Source organism: Pseudorasbora parva, chromosome 7 (assembly GCF_024679245.1).
Source record: "Pseudorasbora parva isolate DD20220531a chromosome 7, ASM2467924v1, whole genome shotgun sequence".
NCBI lineage: Eukaryota > Metazoa > Chordata > Actinopteri > Cypriniformes > Gobionidae > Pseudorasbora > Pseudorasbora parva.
The window spans coordinates 49,333,741-49,351,986 of record NC_090178.1 but is presented as its reverse complement, the minus strand read 5'-3'; the positions used below and the strand labels follow the sequence as shown (position 1 = coordinate 49,351,986).

Here is an 18,246-nt window from a genome sequence, read left to right as displayed (position 1 = left end):
TTGTTTATCTACTCTAGTATTCTCTGTCCATGGGGTTCTTCTTCAGCGCGGCGGCGGCGGTATAGTGACGAGAGCTTCGGCTTGAGTTTGTTTACCTACTCTAGTATTCTCTGTCCGCGGCTCTTCTTCAGCACGGCGGCGGCGGCGGTATAGTGACGAGAGCTTCGGCTTGAGTTTGTTTATCTACTCTAGTATTCTCTGTCCGCGGCTCTTCTTCAGCGCGGCGGCGGCGGTATAGTGACGAGAGCTTCGGCTTGAGTTTGTTTACCTACTCTAGTATTCTCTGTCCGCGGCTCTTCTTCAGCACGGCGGCGGCGGTATAGTGACGAGAGCTTCGGCTTGAGTTTGTTTACCTACTCTAGTATTCTCTGTCCGCGGCTCTTCTTCAGCACAGCGGCGGCGGTATAGTGACGAGAGCTTCGGCTTGAGTTTGTTTACCTAGTCTAGTATTCTCTGTCCGCGGCGCTTCTTCAGCACGGCGGCGGCGGTATAGTGACGAGAGCTTCGGCTTGAGTTTGTTTACCTACTCTAGTATTCTCTGTCCACGGCTCTTCTTCAGCACGGCGGCGGCGGTATAGCGACGAGAGCTTCGGCTTGAGTTTGTTTATCTACTCTAGTATTCTCTGTCCACGGCGCTTCTTCAGCACGGTGGCGGGGGTATAGTGACGAGAGCTTCGGCTTAAGTTTGTTTATCTACTCTAGTATTCTCTGTCCGCGGCTCTTCTTCAGCACGGCGGCGGCGGTATAGTGACGAGAGCTTCGGCTTGAGTTTGTTTACCTACTCTAGTATTCTCTGTCCGCGGCGCTTCTTCAGCACGGCGGCGGCGGTATAGTGACGAGAGCTTCGGCTTGAGTTTGTTTACCTACTCTAGTATTCTCTGTCCGCGGCTCTTCTTCAGCACGGCGGCGGCGGTATAGTGACGAGAGCTTCGGCTTGAGTTTGTTTACCTACTCTAGTATTCTCTGTCCGCGGCTCTTCTTCAGCGCGGCGGCGGCGGTATAGTGACGAGAGCTTCGGCTTGAGTTTGTTTATCTACTCTAGTATTCTCTGTCCGCGGCTCTTCTTCAGCACGGCGGCGGCGGTATAGTGACGAGAGCTTCGGCTTGAGTTTGTTTACCTACTCTAGTATTCTCTGTCCGCGGCTCTTCTTCAGCACGGCGGCGGGGGTATAGTGACGAGAGCTTCGGCTTGAGTTTGTTTATCTACTCTAGTATTCTCTGTCCGCGGCTCTTCTTCAGCACGGCGGCGGCGGTATAGTGACGAGAGCTTCGGCTTGAGTTTGTTTACCTACTCTAGTATTCTCTGTCCGCGGCGCTTCTTCAGCACGGCGGCGGCGGTATAGTGACGAGAGCTTCGGCTTGAGTTTGTTTACCTACTCTAGTATTCTCTGTCCGCGGCTCTTCTTCAGCGCGGCGGCGGCGGTATAGTGACGAGAGCTTCGGCTTGAGTTTGTTTATCTACTCTAGTATTCTCTGTCCGCTGCTCTTCTTCAGCACGGCGGCGGCGGTATAGTGACGAGAGCTTCGGCTTGAGTTTGTTTACCTACTCTAGTATTCTCTGTCCGCGGCTCTTCTTCAGCGCGGCGGCGGCGGTATAGTGACGAGAGCTTCGGCTTGAGTTTGTTTACCTACTCTAGTATTCTCTGTCCGCGGCGCTTCTTCAGCACGGCGGTGGCGGTATAGTGACGAGAGCTTCGGCTTGAGTTTGTTTACCTACTCTAGTATTCTCTGTCCGCGGCTCTTCTTCAGCGCGGCGGCGGCGGTATAGTGACGAGAGCTTCGGCTTGAGTTTGTTTACCTACTCTAGTATTCTCTGTCCGCGGCGCTTCTTCAGCACGGCGGTGGCGGTATAGTGACGAGAGCTTCGGCTTGAGTTTGTTTACCTACTCTAGTATTCTCTGTCCGCGGCTCTTCTTCAGCACGGCGGCGGCGGTATAGTGACGAGAGCTTCGGCTTGAGTTTGTTTACCTACTCTAGTATTCTCTGTCCGCGGCTCTTCTTCAGCACGGTGGCGGGGGTATAGTGACGAGAGCTTCGGCTTGAGTTTGTTTACCTACTCTAGTATTCTCTGTCCGCGGCTCTTCTTCAGCACGGCGGCGGCGGTATAGTGACGAGAGCTTCGGCTTGAGTTTGTTTATCTACTCTAGTATTCTCTGTCCGCGGCTCTTCTTCAGCACGGCGGCGGCGGTATAGTGACGAGAGCTTCGGCTTGAGTTTGTTTATCTACTCTAGTATTCTCTGTCGAATGTTGAAGTAGCCTATTAAAATCATTCAGATATTGCGTGCCGTTGCGATATGCATATTGCGATAGGTACATTTGCGATATTTCGGTATATTGCACAGCCCTCATACACACCTTTGATCTCCTCCGCTCCGCTCGTCCCCTCTCTTCTGTCCGCTGCTGTCGGCTCTTCCTGCACAGGTGGAGACAGGCCTCAGATTATCCCAGCATCACACACACAGCCAATCATTAATACAGACTTATGAGATCAGGTGTGAGTTTCAGAAACCTGCAATAAACGAGTCTACAGCACACACACACACACACACACACACACACACACACACACACACACACACACACACACACACACACACACACACACACACACACACACACACACACACACACACACACACACACACACACACACACACACACACACACACACACACTGCCCCTAAACCTACCCATCACAGGAAACATTCTGCATTTTTACTTTCTCATAAAAACTCCTCCTGTGTGATTTATAAGCCTTTTGTAAAGTGGGGCCATGGGTAATGTCCTCATATTTCACCCTCTCCTGTAATACCTGTGTCATACCCATGGCATTATACACATTTGTGTCCTCATATGTCACAAAAACAAACACACACACTCTCTCCCACAAACACACACACACACACACTCTCTCTCTCTCTCACACACACACAAACACACACTCTCTCTCCCTCTCACACACACGCAAACACACACTCTCTCTCTCTCTCTCTTTCTCTCACTCTCTCTCTCTCTCTCACGCACACACACACACACTCTCTCCTTCTCACACACGCACACACACACAAACTCTCTCTCTGTCTCTCTCTCTCTCTCTCACACACACAAGACACACACTCTCTCTCTCTCTCTCTCTCTCTCACTCACACACACACACACACACACACACACACACACACACACACACACACACACACACACACACACACACACACACACACACACACACACACACACACACACACACACACACACACACACACACACACAGTCATTTGCAGGGCAATTTTTCTGCTCTGATAGTGTACAGCGCAGGATCAGGTCAGAGTTCGGCTGTGACAGCGGGTGATGATGTCATACGGGTGTAGAAGACAGGAATGTGGGCGGGGCTTCCTCGCGGTTTCACACGGCAGGAAATGGCAAAGCAATGGTTTGGCAACGAACCGCAGTAATACAGTAAAGCCCTCATCTACACTCCATGAGTTGAGCCCAAAATTAAATGATTGTATCCAGTAGTGTCTGAGACAGACCTTTAATTTCATCGTTTCATCATAAATGCATCTTATTATCTTTCAGTAAGTTACCAGGGCTGAGTTACCTTGAATTATCAGAACAATTAAAAATAAAATTTCATCTGAACAACTTGTGAACTGTAAATAAGAAAGTCCGGACGCCTGTGCAAAGGAGTTTAAATGCTCAAAACTCACAGATTCTGAATCGCATGTGGTCCCAGAAGTTGCTATATTTATTTTTATAGATCATGTAATTTGGTTTTCAATCATTTATTCTGATCTAATAATAGTCCGTGACAAATACATTTTAAAAGAGCAAATATTCCTAATATTCTCAATATAAGAACTCAATGAATGATAATTATACAGATGTTGCACTTTATTTTACAGTGTTATTGTTACACGTGTTACATGCCATTACCATATTAATAACAGTAAATTAAGCATAATTAAATGCAACTAACCCTCAACCAAACTATAACCCTTTAGTAGCACATGTCCTTAAATATTAAATTAAATTGTAGGTCATTAATATTACTCAGTCCTTAAATACATAATTACACTCAGGGCTCGACATTAAGCGTGTTCGTGCGCAATCTTTCATTAATTTGTCCGAGTAAAAAATGTGATTGTCTGGAAAAAAGTTTGATCATTTATTCTGTGTGTGTGTGTGTGTGTGTGTGTGTGTGTGTGTGTGTGTGTGTGTGTGTGTGTGTGTGTGTGTGTGTGTGTGTGTGTGTGTGTGTACAGCGTATTGTAAATATAATTTATTCTGAAGCAATATTCTCACCAGTGTTCAATCAGCTTTGACATATTTATGTTTCTGATATTTTTATAAAGGGCATTTGTTCCTCTAATCTTATTAAATATAGGCTATGCTTCAGGTTTCATGTTATATTGTTAAATTTTATCAATACATTAAATTAAAATAACACGCTATAAGGGCTATTACCAATCAAATTAAATAATTTACACTGAAAAATTACAACTGCATAAATAATGTTTGAGATTTGTAGTTTTGAATAGACACATAAGAAATGTTGGAAAGTATGTTTAAACATGAAACTAAATCTCCAGTAGGGGGCAGCAGGTGAGTCTTAATGAGTGAGTCACTGAGTCGTTCATTCAAACGCTGAATCGTTCAGTAACACACACTTGTTGCTGTGAGACGTGTTACGATTCTGCTGTGAACGATTTTCGCTGCTGAAATAGAACAAAAACACTCAATATTGCATCTAAAATGGAAGTGAATTTAAGTGAATGTTAATGTAAGTGAATGTTAATTAATTGTTTATAGTATTGTTATATAAAATCAGTGTAATTTTCAGTCGTGATGGTATTAAGGAAACGCTCTTGTGTTGTAATTTCTCCTCGAGAAGCTCACGATAGTCAACAGCGCGACCTTGTTATCGTCAGTTCATTATATATTATTATCCACTATCGATCGCCACTTACACTAAATTAATGCACAATCATTCTTGCATTTTAGTGATTCGATAGTTCATTTTTGTTATTGCCGTTTTAGGCCTCGATCACACAGAACGCGTTTTTAAGGTTCGAAAACACAAGGCACACTGCACTGCCTTTTTTGGTAAGCGTTTTTTTTTTCATTCAGAAAAGAGCAGTGCGCTGCGTTTTTTTAATGTTACTAGGCAACCGCCGAATCACCTGTACTGTCAGTCAAATCAATGTAATGGTCAACACAACGGAAGGCCCGCCTCTTCATTCATTCGATTGGACAACAGAAAATAAGCGTGATGACGTTGCGTGCTTTTCCGCTCAGAGTTGACTTTTTTCAACTTCATACGCTCAGAGCGCTCCTTCAAAAACGCGAGGCGCCCAGGGCGCATAAGCAGCGCGCATAACGCTCTTTGCCAACCAAAATCCATTCAAAAAAAGGCGCCTCTCGCTGCAAAAACACGTTCTGTGTGATCGGGCCCTTAATCAGGCTCTTGTCCGTCGGGCAAGTAAAATTCGCTTTCTCTAGGGTTTCTCTAGAATTTCTCAATTCTCTAGGGTTCAAAATCAAAGGGCAGAAAGCAAAATCCAGTTGGGGAGCAGAAAAGGTTGGAATGGGCTGTAAACAAATAAAGGGTTGCAAAACGAGTGACTTCTCCAGAGGCTGTCGATCCCCTGGACGAAGTGAAGAGGAGTCCTTGAATCCAAGGTTTTATCCTCTCTATAATTAAGTGGTGAACAGGTCACAGGGGTGTACGATCTTCCACACTCTCCTGGAAGAACTACGCCACTAGCAGGCGAGCAAGTAAAACGCAGGGTCGTAACACTTGTCCCTTCAAAAAATCCAGTTGTCCCGGACAAGCGTACAAGCGTTAATGTCGAGCCCTGCTCAGTACTTTAAATATATAATTACACTGTAACAAGGACACCTCAAAATAAAGCGTAAGCAAAAGTTTTATCGAGAAAATTTTGCACATCAGTAGCCTGACAAGCTAGACCCACATCAAGATGTTTGGTCTGGAAACTCACCATTGACGGCTCAATCCGAGGGGCGGATAAACGGTTGTCTTTCAAACTCCCTCTGCACGCGATAGGATAGCGCTACACCAACCAGAGCAACGAAGGTGAAGCAGAGCTTGTTGATAGATTAAACATTCGCCGTATCCGGTCGGCTAAACTCTGAACACATCTTCCCTTTTTAAGAATGACTTCAGTGCCGCTCTTTGTTCTTTTCTCAGAGAAAAGCTTAACTCGAAGTCTTCCAGAATCGCGGTCAAAGCTGATTCGAAAGACCGCCGCCGCTCGCCAGTTTCTGTGTTTACTAGAAGCACGCAAACGCAACTCGGCCGTCATCATTATGGCCCCGCCCACCGACTCTATACACAATGTGATTGGCCCGTCCAGATTCTGAGGAATACAGCTCAGAAGGGTATTGAGAGTTCCTAGACGACACTTGCGGGCAGATTAAATTTGCTGCCGCTAGGGTGCGTCTAGATTTCTAGGCTAGCACATCAGGTCATTAAGGTCAACAACCCTAAAAAAAGTAAAGTAAATAAAGATACAAGCAAACACAAGACAAATTAAACGATTTATAACATGACTGACTACCATGTAGTCTATCACTAGTTAAAACAAAATATTTCCTCAAGAAAGTTTGCCATGTACTGTATCTGTTATATATGTCCAAAATAATCGATATTGAATCAAATCGAAAGCTTGTGAACGGAAATCGAATTGCATCGTGAATAGTAAGCCAATAATATTTTACCAGCCCTAATATTAAAGTCTTTGTTGTTTCCAAGGTTTTTACAAAATGGGTATGATGTCATTAATCAATTAAAAATGTACGTATTTAAACATTCTCGGAAACATTTGGGATAATGTATACAAGTCAACAAAATATATAACACTGTTCCAGTGGTTTTTTGGATATTTTAATCAAAAAATCGTACATATTGTGCCTTTAACGTTAGATGCAAGTGTCGTTTCGACCGTTGGGATTTAGAGCGCGCGAAAGTGCTGTTTAGGTAGGGCACTCACTAGTGTTTGAGACACAGCCAGTCAATCACGACTATACACACACACACACACACACACACGCACGCACTTCACTGTGAAAACGAGAAGAACTGAGTTATTTAATCTGCTCAAAATGTACACGTCAAAGCGAATTACTAGAAGAGTTTTCTATCTGTTTACTTTGTTTAAATTGATATCTAAGCGAGAGCACTTTTCTTACCATTTAGTGGAGTCGCATTAGACATCTCTCTGCTTTGGCATTCTGACCGTAGTGACACACGGACCGCCTCAGTTCATTTCAATCTAAAGAGCGAGACGAGCGAAATCCTACTATGAAGAAGGCTTGGCTCATGAATATTAATTAAACAATACTGACGCCGCCTCGTAACCTTCCATTCCCGTCCAGTCACAAGCGCTCATTTACCAACGACAGATTTGTAGCCAATCAAATGAGCCATTGCCTTGACGTCACGTTTCGCTCTTATTATTAATGAGCAGAGCCTTTCCATAGTAGGATTCGGCATGACGCTTCAAGTCCGTCTGCAGGTTCGCGCGGTCGAACACGAATCATCGATTGAGAATCAGACTCAACTAGCGGACAGTGTTTGTCCATTATGTACAAAATAAATCACACAGAAATTAAATGATACATGTTAGTCTAATGTTAAGCTTACTACAAAGTAGTGTGTGTGTGTGTGTGTGTTAAGCTAAATACAAAGATGATGTTTTCATGGATATTCCAGTCCAACAAGATCTTCATTTAACTCTGTAATAAACTGTAATGCAAATCAATAGTGGAAACACTTTATATTGTGAAAAAAGAAGTTGAGTTAGCATTTATGGAGGACCTACCCTGCAGAAATAAAATATAAATAAATGAATGAATGAATAAGTAATTAAATGAATGAATAAATAAATAAATATACACATATGTAAATGAATAAACAGAGATTATGTGATAATAGTAAAATAAATAACAGGATAGACGACTTGATAAAATAAATACGATTCTTTTTAATCAAATTAAATTTTGTACCATCTTTCCCTTAATTTATTACATTCTGCTTTTATAAAAAATATATATTTTTAATTTGTATTTATTTGTTAATTGTAATATTTATTTATATATGCATTCATTTATTTTTTACATTTATTTATTTCAACATGTATTTATATTTACATTTATTGACCGATTGATTAATTTATTTTAATTTTTCCGTGCAACATGTAAATGAGGAGGGCGGTCCTTGTGTAGCTTCAGCGTATCATTGGTTGAGAGCTCACGCACAGAATCGATAGAGCGATAGTGGAGATCAAAATGTATTATTATTAGGGCCCAAGCCCTGAAAGGGCGCAGAGCCCTATTGTTCTTCTAAGGATTATTTGTTATTATTATTATTATTATTATTATTTTTTTACGCGACTATTTGGGCATTTTTGGGGCCCTTCCCATGCTCGAAAACTCTTGAAACTTTGCACACGCGTCAGAATGCGCGGCCATCAGGGCCGGGCTGAGGCTGGGACCCGGGCGTGGCAGGGGGGCTCGACAGCGCCCCCTAAAGTGGGGTCTGAAAACGGGGTCTATAAATCAAACCAACTTCCACGTATATATATGAAACTCGGTACACATATAGAGCTCATCGGGCCGAACAACTTTCGTGCTCTAAGTTATGCGTCAGCCCAACAGGAAGTGAGCTATTATGGGTTGTTCGGAAAACGCATGCTCTGGAATTTGCGATACTCCTCCTAGACGATTTACCCGATCAGCACCAAACTCGGTCAGCATGAAGTAAAGACACTGAGGATGCTAAATTGCGAGCAACTTTTTGATATCTCAAACGGTTTGGCCGTGGCGAAGAGACGAATTTATGGCGAGAAAAAGGAAACAGGAAGTGTGTTATAACTTTTGCATACATTAATTCATTTTGATTAAACTTCAGCTGTGTGTTCGTTATAAGAGGCAGATCACATGGATATGACTTTTGTGAAACAAAGTTATAGCGCCACCAACTGGCAGCAGGAAGTGTGTCACTTTCAAAATTGCTTTAAATCCCCATCTTATTTTCACCCGATTTACTTCAAACTTCATCGGTATAATGTCAAAACATGGCAGATATAGACATATAAATGGATTCCTGATTCTAGAAAAACTGTTGTCATGGCAATGTGTCAAAGTCTAATAATCTTTTTTGGTGTTTTTGAGACTCTTCACATGCTTGAAATTGTATGAAACTCAACACACACATCTGACATGCTGTCCAGAAGATGCAAGCAAAGATTCAGAAACGGGCGTGGTAGAGGGGCTCAGTAGCGCCATCTTTTGTCCAAAGTGGGGGGTTAGTTTTATCTACAGTCACCAAACTCGGTATATATATTGTACATTTTGAGCCGGACAACTTTCTAATTTACAGTCATTAGCTCTGACCAACAGGAAGTCAGATAATTTGGTTGGAAGATAACAAGAAGTCAAAAGCGAGCTCTGAGTTTTTACCTTCTCCTCAAAAGCGATTCATTCAATCTCCTCCAAACTCGGACAACATGAAGTAAATATACAGAAGATGCTAAAATGCGAACGGTTATTGGATATCTCAAACGGTGGTCCCGTAGCAAAAGCCTAAAAAACACAAAATAAGCACACCAGTGCCTGGTTCATAAATAAGGCTATACTCCCACCTGCTGGTTATTCTATATATCACACTGTTGTTGTTTTTTTGTTTTTTTTCAACACTTATGCTCTCACTTAAATGACCAGTAGAGGGCAATATTGTATAAGCTTTCAAGCAAAAAAACATGCCTCTGTGTGTGTGTGTGTGAATGGTTTTCTAGCCTGCTGGAGACTTAAACCTGAATGCACACAGACTCATGGGGACTTCCCAATGGGTACAAAAGCTTATAAATCAGACAGAATGAGTTCTTTTGAAGAAAGTTTTGTGTGATGGGTAGGTTTTGGGGCAGGGGCAGTGTAGGATGACAGAATATGGTTTGTACAGCATAAAAACCATTACGTCTATGAGTCCCCAGAAAGATAGTGAACCAGACATGAGTGTGTGTGTATGCGTGTGTGTTTGTGGGTGGGTGTGTGTGTTGTGGATGGGGGATGGTGGATGGGCTTAACTGATAAGAGTTGCCTGCAGCATACTTCAGCATTACTACTGTGTGTGTGTGTGTGTGTGTGTGTGTTCTTTTTGCTAGCCTGGTGGGGACTTCAACCTGAATGCACACAGACTCATGGGGACACGTGTCACTGATTTCTACAGTGTGTGTGTATGTGTGTGTGAGCCACTCTTCTGTCTAAAAAGATTACCTCTCTATGCTTTGGCCTGCATTAAAGGATAAAACATTTTATTCTGGGTTTGAATAAAAAAAATAATGTATAAAACCTGTTTATTTGTAGGGCATTGACAATATTGTTTTATATAATTAGTTAAATAATTGTGTTAATACAAACAATTATTAATAAAAAAATATAAATATAAAAAAACATTACTAACAAAAGAAAAAAACATTTAATTGTTTAAAAAAAAGTAGATTAATGCCTTTTGTTTAAATATAAATATAGAATAACTAAATATAGAATAACCAGAAGGTGGAAGTGTAGCCTTATTCAGTAGCCAGGTTGGATATGTCCTAGGGAACACTGTTTTGAAGATAAAACTATTGTTGTTTTTGCAAAACTGTTTTCAGATGGTGAAATAAAAACAATGTACTCTCTCAGTTTAGATTTTGTGTCTGTCATTCCCCTTCCCCCTCCCTCTCCCAGGATCACTCTGTGTGTGTGTGTGTGTGTTTGTGTGTGTGTGTGTGTGTGTGTGTGTGTGTGTGTGTGTGTGTGTGTGTGTGTGTGTGTGTGTGTGTGTGTGTGTGTGTGTGTGTGTGTGGAGGGGGTCTCTCTCACTCTGTGTGTGTGTGTGTGTGTGTGTGTGTGTGTGTGTGTGTGTGTGTGTGTGTGTGTGTGTAGCGGGTCTCTCTCACTCTGTCTGTGTCACCTTGTCTCTTGTTTTTTCATAATTTAACCCTTTCATATCATAATTGCTATCAGCAATATCTATCACTTTATTGTGAAAAATAAGTTTAAAAAATGTATTATATATATATATATATATATAAATACTGGTCTTCTGAACTTACAATATTTTGAGCTGCAAAAAATACATTTGCACATAATTGAAAGTGATATCCTAATACTTTTAATTGTTTTCTATGACATGGGCTTTAAAGAAGGTCATGCGCTGTGTTTGCAAAGATCATGTATGACACCTCTTTAAACTAATTATTTATTGATAGAATTCAAATGGTTTAAAAAATTAAATTTCACATGATCTTATAAAAGTGGCTGTTTATTATAAACTTCCATAAATTATATGCACGCATATTACTCTTACCTGACACTGATATTAAAATCATTGTTACGGTCTCTGTGATTTGGCTTAATTTATTTTTAAGAGAAGTAAAGGATAATACAACTTCAGCATTTGGACAGTATTCTGCACTAATTTAGAAATTGACATTTGACATCACCTGACATAAAATTAATGAATAAAATGTAATTGATCTCAGAGATGTGAGTGTTGTGGTTCCTGGTCATAGCAGCACCAGTTGCTGCAGTTAATGAGGTGAATTCAAATGACTTAGACAAAGTCCCATTATTTATTTTCCCATATTAAATGCCTATTGGCTGCTGTGCAAAGTTAAGCTGATGCCACCGGGGTGGCGGTGCCCCCGGCTTGGGCCCGTCATCGCTGCTCGCAGCTTTAATTATATATTATTATTTTTTTTACCGACTATTTGGGCATTTTTGGGGCCTTTCCCATGTTCGAAAACTCTTGAAACTTTGCACACGCATCAGAATGCGCGGCCATCAGGGCCGGGCTGAGGCTGGGACCCGGGCGTGGCAGGGGGGCTCGACAGCGCCCCCTAAAGTGGGGTCTGAAAACGTGGTCTATAAATCAAACCAACTTCCACGTATATATATGAAACTCGGTACACATATAGACCTCATCGGGCCGAACAACTTTCGTGCTCTAAGTTATGCGTCAGCCCAACAGGAAGTGAGCTATTATGGGTTGTTCGGAAAACGCATGCTCTGAAATTTGCGATACTCCTCCTAGACGATTTACCCGATCAGCACCAAACTCGGGCAGCATGAAGTAAAGACACTGAGGATGCTAAATTGCGAGCAACTTTTTGATATCTCAAACGGTTTGGCCGTGGCGAAGAGACGAATTTATGGCGAGAAAAAGGAAACAGGAAGTGTGTTATAACTTTTGCATACATTAATTCATTTTGATGAAACTTCAGCTGTGTGTTCGTTGTAAGAGGCCGATCACATGGATATGACTTTTGTGAGACAAAGTTATAGCGCCACCAACTGGCAGCAGGAAGTGTGTCACTTTCAAAATTGCTTTAAATCCCCATCTTATTTTCACCCGATTTACTTCAAACTTCATCGGTATAATGTCAAAACATGGCAGATATAGACATATGAATGGATTCCTGATTCTAGAAAATCTGTTGTCATGGCAACGTGTCAAAGTCTAATAATCTTTTTTGGTGTTTTTGAGACTCTTCACATGCTTGAAATTGTATGAAACTCAACACACACATCTGACATGCTGTCCAGAAGATGCAAGCAAAGATTCAGAAACGGGCGTGGTAGAGGGGCTCAGTAGCGCCATCTTTTGTCCAAAGTGGGGGGTTAGTGTGTTATAACTTTTGCATACATTAATTCATTTTGATGAAACTTCAGCTGTGTGTTCGTTGTAAGAAGCCGATCACATGGATATGACTTTTGTGAGTCAAAGTTATAGCGCCACCAACTGGCAGCAGGAAGTGTGTCACTTTTGTCCAAAATGGGGGGGTTAGTTTTATCTGCAGTCACCAAACTCGGGATATATATTGTACATTTCGAGCCGGACAACTTTCTAATTTACAGTCATTAGCTCTGACCAACAGGAAGTCAGATAATTTGGTTGGAAGATAACAAAAAGTTGAAAACGAGCTCTGAGTTTTTACCTTCTCCTCAAAAGGGGATTCATTCAATCTCCTTCAAACTCGGACGACATGAAGTAAATATACAGAAGATGCTAAAATGCGAACGGTTATTGGATATCTCAAACGGTGTTCCCGTAGCAAAAGCTTAAAAAATACAAAAGAGAGACACAAGAAACTGGTTCATAAATAAGGCTATACTCCCACCTGCTGGTTATTCTATATATCACACAGTTTTTTTTTTGTTTTTTTTTCAACACTTATGCTCTCCCTTAAATGACCAGTAGAGGGCAATATTGTATAAGTTTTCAAGCAAAAAACCTTGCCTCTGTGTGTGTGTGTGAATGGTTTTCTAACCTGGTGGGGACTTAAACCTGAATGCACACAGACTCATGGGGACTTCCCAATGGGTACAAAAGCTTATAAATCAGACAGAATGAGTTCTTTTGAAAATGTAAAAATGCAGAAAGTTTTGTGTGATGGGTAGGTTTAGGGTAGGAGCTGTGTAGGAGGTCAGAATATGGTTTGTACAGCATAAAAACCATTATGTCTATGGTGAGTCCCCAAATAGATAGTGAACCAGACATGAGTGTGTGTGTGTGTGTGTGGGGGGGGGGGGGGGGGGGTGGATGGGCTGAACTGATAAGAGTTGCCTGCAGCATACTTCAGCATTACTACTGTGTGTGTGTGTGTGTGTGTGTGTGTGTGTGTGTGTGTGTGTGTGTGTGTGTGTGTGTGTGTGTGTGTGTGTGTGTGTGTGTGTGTGTGTGTGTGTGTGTGTGTGTGTGTGTTCTTTTTTCTAGCCTGGTGGGGACTTCAACCTGAATGCACACAGACTCATTGGGACACGTGTCACTGGTTTCTACAGTGTGTGTGTGTGTGTGTGTGTGTGTGTGTGTGTGTGTGTGTGAGAGCCACTCTTCTGTCTAAAAAGATTACCTCTCAATGCTGTGCTTTGGCCTGCATTAAAGGATTAAACATATTATTCTGGGTTTGAATAAAAAAATTTATGTATAAAACCAGTTTATTTGTAGGGCATTGACAATTATTTGTAGGGTATTGTTTTATATAATTAGTTAAATAATTGTGTTAATACAAATAATTATTAATAAAAAAAAATATATTTAAAAAAACATTACTAACAAAAGAAAAAACACATTTAATTGTCTTTAAAAAGAAAAGGAAAAAAAAGTAGTGTGTGTAACTTAAAAAAATGAGAAGATTAATGCCTTTTGTTTAAGGACAAAAATGAGAACCAATGAGCTACCGGCATATAGAATAACCAGAAGGTGGGAGTGTAGCCTTATTTAGTAACCAGGTTGGATATGTCCTAGGGAACACTGTTTTGAAGATAAAGCTATTGTTGTTATTGCAAAACAGTGTTTTCAGACAGTGAAATAAAAACAATGTTCTCTCACTGTTTAGATTTTGTGTCTGTCATTCCCCCCCTTCCCCCCCCCCCCCTTCTGTCTCAGGATCACTCTGTGTGTGTGTGTGTGTGTGTGTGTGTGGAGGGGGTCTCTCTCACTCTGTGTATGTCGCCTTGTTTCTTGTTTTTCATAATTTAACCTAGGGCTGGACAATATGGCCAAAATTCATATCACGATATTTTTCTTAATTTCGGTCGATACGATATAATTCCGATATCGATATGAATTATATAAAAGCTTTAGAAAAAACTACTAAGAACTGCCACAAAGGATGTCTGTACCTACAAACTTCTGAAAAATGTATTTGCCAAGTCTATGAATAGTCCTCCTATAAAACTATATAATTTTTAAGAAATAAAACCAGTACAAATAAATTAATGTTCACCTTTTATTTGTATTTAGCCTTTATATGAAAAAGAAATGTGAAATCAACATCAAATAAACATAAGACTCTCACTTTATTAATATCTTTAAGTTTAAACTATAATAGGCTGATTATATTATTCTTAATATAGATTAAACAAAAGTGCTTCAGCCAGGATTCAGCCTGACTCAGAATATTCTAGCGGATGGATCTGCTTCAGATGGTGGACAGCGTCACAGCGTACAGTGCTCCTATGCCGCAGACGCAGTTTATTGAGCATTTTCTTTTAAGTTTTAAATTTCAGTGAAGAACAATTCTAGGCGCTCTATTTTCCATTTATGCAAAACTATAGCATATATTTAATGCTGCAGTTATTTAATTAAAAATGCAGTAAAAAACGTAATACAGTGAAATATTATTCTGATCTACATCATCTGTTCACTACGTGAATATATAGTAAAGTGTCATTTATTTCTGTGATCAAAGCTGAATTTATCATCATTACTCCAGTCTTCAGTGTCACTCATCATTCTCATATTAGGATTTGATGCTCAACAAACATTTATGATTATTATCAGTGTTGAAAACAGTTTTGTTGCTCATGATGCTCCTTCATTGCTTTCATATATTGTCGCAATCGTCTGACTGTCGTCGTCACCTTTCAGCTCATAACGATTGTTTTCCTTCAGCTGCAGCTCCAGCGCGACAGTAAGTTTCTACGAATCCATTTTTGGACTTTCTGTGAGAGCGCCCTCCTCATATTTAGATGCGAATAAAATGACAGGTCATGCATAGATTATTTTTTGTCTCTGAAATTAAATCTTGATGTATTCACGTTGGTTTCTATGTATAGGCTACACTTGCCCGTGACCTCAAGAAGCGCGCAATCAACCGAGGTTAGAGAAAGCGGTCTATAGCGTCCCTGTTAACTTGCCCGCCCTCGCTCCAGGTAATGCAGTTTCGAATCCCGCTCGGAGCGGGTCGACTAGGACCGGTGAGACCCAGTAAATGTGCGGGGGATAAAAATACACATTATTAAAAGTGCGGGGGACACGCCGAACCACTTCCACCCCACTGAATTAACGTTAGTCTTTCTTCTCTTATCAACTATTTATTTCTCCTTACTTGTGGAAGTTCGTTCAGTCACATTTGTTTTGCGGTCAGGGAAACTCTTTTTGTAGCTAAAACGTGCCGCGTTGGATCTATCAGCCTACTACTGCTGAGCACTGACTGTTTCAATCATGTTCTGCTCTTTCTGACGGCTGCGCCCTGAACGTCAGTCAGTGAGGAATGCTGTAATGTATTTATCGAAATATCGAAAATGTGTTTAAAAATCATATCACCGTTATTGAAAAAAATTATATCGCGATATATATTGATATTGAATTATTGTCCAGCCCTAATTTAACCCTTTCATATCATAGGCTATCAGCAATATCTATCACTTTATTGTGAAAAATAAGTTTAAAAATTTTTATTATATATATATATATAACACTGGTCTTCTGAACTTACAATATTTTGAGCTGCAAAAAATACATTTGCACATAATTGAAAGTGATATCCTAATACTTTTAATTGTTTTCTATAACATGGGCTTTAAAGAAGGTCATGTGCTGTGTTTGCAAAGATCACGTATGACACCTCTGTAAACTAATTATTTATTGATAGAATTCAAATGGATAAATAAAAAAATTCACATGATCTTATAAAAGTGGCTGTTTATAATAAACTTCCATAAATTATATGCACGCATATTACTCTTACCTGACACTGATATTAAAATCATTGTTGCGGTCTCTGTGATTTGGCTTAATTTATTTTTAAGAGAAGTGTAAGGATAATATAACTTCAGCATTTGGACAGTATTCTGCACTCATTTTGAAATTGACATTTGACATCACCTGACATAAAATTAATGAATAAAATGTAATTGATCTCATAGATGTGAGTGTTGTGGTTCCTGGTCATAGCAGCACCAGTTGCTGCAGTTAATGAGGTGAATTCAAATGACTTTGACATAGTCCCTTTATTTATTTTTTCCCATATTAAATGCCTATTGGCCTGCTGTGCACAGTAAAGCTGATGCCACCGGGGTGGCGGTGCCACCGGCTTGGGCCCGTCATCGCTGCTCGCAGCTTTAATTATTATTATTATTGGATATCAAATGCCGGCCAGATAGTTATATCACAGACGCCAAACAAATGATCAATGTTTCCAGCAGTTTGACCCATTGAGAGATACGTTTCAGCGTTGAGGTTTAATGAAATGATCTGTGAGGTCCGGTGGCATTTCTTCCAGATGATCTTCTAACGATCACTAATCATCTAAGACTGATTAATATGATCATGTGAGCTCCAGCGTTCCCTGAGCGTATAAAGCGCTCCGGTGACGGCATGTGGACGTACTGGTTTGTTTACTAAATTAAGTTTATGCAAATCAAAAATGCAGTGGCCGTGTTTCTTCCGTGAGCGTGTTTTTAGGATTACACACACACACACACACACACACACACACACACACACACACACACACACACACACACACACACACACACACACACACACACACACACACACACTACCCCTAAACCTACCCATCACAGACAGACAGACAGACAGACAGACAGACAGACAGACAAACAGACACACACACACACACACACACACACACACACACACATACAACCCCTAAACCTACCCATCACACACTCACACACACACACACACACACACACACACACACACACACACACACACACACACACACACACACACACACACACTCTCTCTCTCTCTCTCTCTCTCTCTCTCTCTCTCTCTCTCTCTCTCTCTCTCTCTCTCACACACACACACACACACACACACACTCTCTCTCTCTCTCTCTCTCTCTCTCACACACACACACACACTCTCTCTCTCTCTGTCTCTCACACACACACACACACTCTCTCTCTCTCTCTCTCTCTCTCTCTCTCTCTCTCTCTCTCTCTCTCTCTCTCTCTCTCTCTCTCTCTCTCACACACACACACACACACACACACAGTCATTTGCAGGGCATTATCTGCTCTGATAGCGAGCAGCGCGGGATCAGGTCAGAGTTCGGCTGTGACAGCGGGTGATGATGAACCCCTAAACCTACCCATCACACACTCACACACACATACTAACCATACACACACACAAGTCTGGTTCACTATCTTTGTGGGGACTCTATAATGTTTCCATACTGTACAAACTGTACATCCTAGCCCCCTACACTGCCACTGCCCCTAAACCTACCCAACACACACACACACACTGCCCCTAAACCTACCCATCACACACACATTCTGCATTTTTACTTTCTCATAAAAACTCCTCCTGTGTGATTTATAAGCCTTTTGTAAAGTGGGGCCATGGGTAATGTCCTCATATTTCACCCTCTCCTGTAATACCTGTGCCATACCCATGGCATTATACATGCACACACACA

The 18,246-nt window shown here is 41.1% G+C and overlaps 1 protein-coding gene across 2 annotated transcripts in view; it reads right to left on the bottom strand.

Moving 5' to 3' along the window:
* Positions 1–18,246, bottom strand: part of inpp5b (inositol polyphosphate-5-phosphatase B) — an 86,788-nt gene that overhangs the window by 58,600 nt on the left and 9,942 nt on the right. For both annotated transcript variants that reach the window (XM_067449381.1, XM_067449382.1), the window contains one exon: positions 2,357–2,414. In XM_067449381.1, coding sequence (XP_067305482.1) covers positions 2,357–2,414 — 58 coding nt within the window. The remainder of the gene's footprint in view (positions 1–2,356; positions 2,415–18,246) is intronic.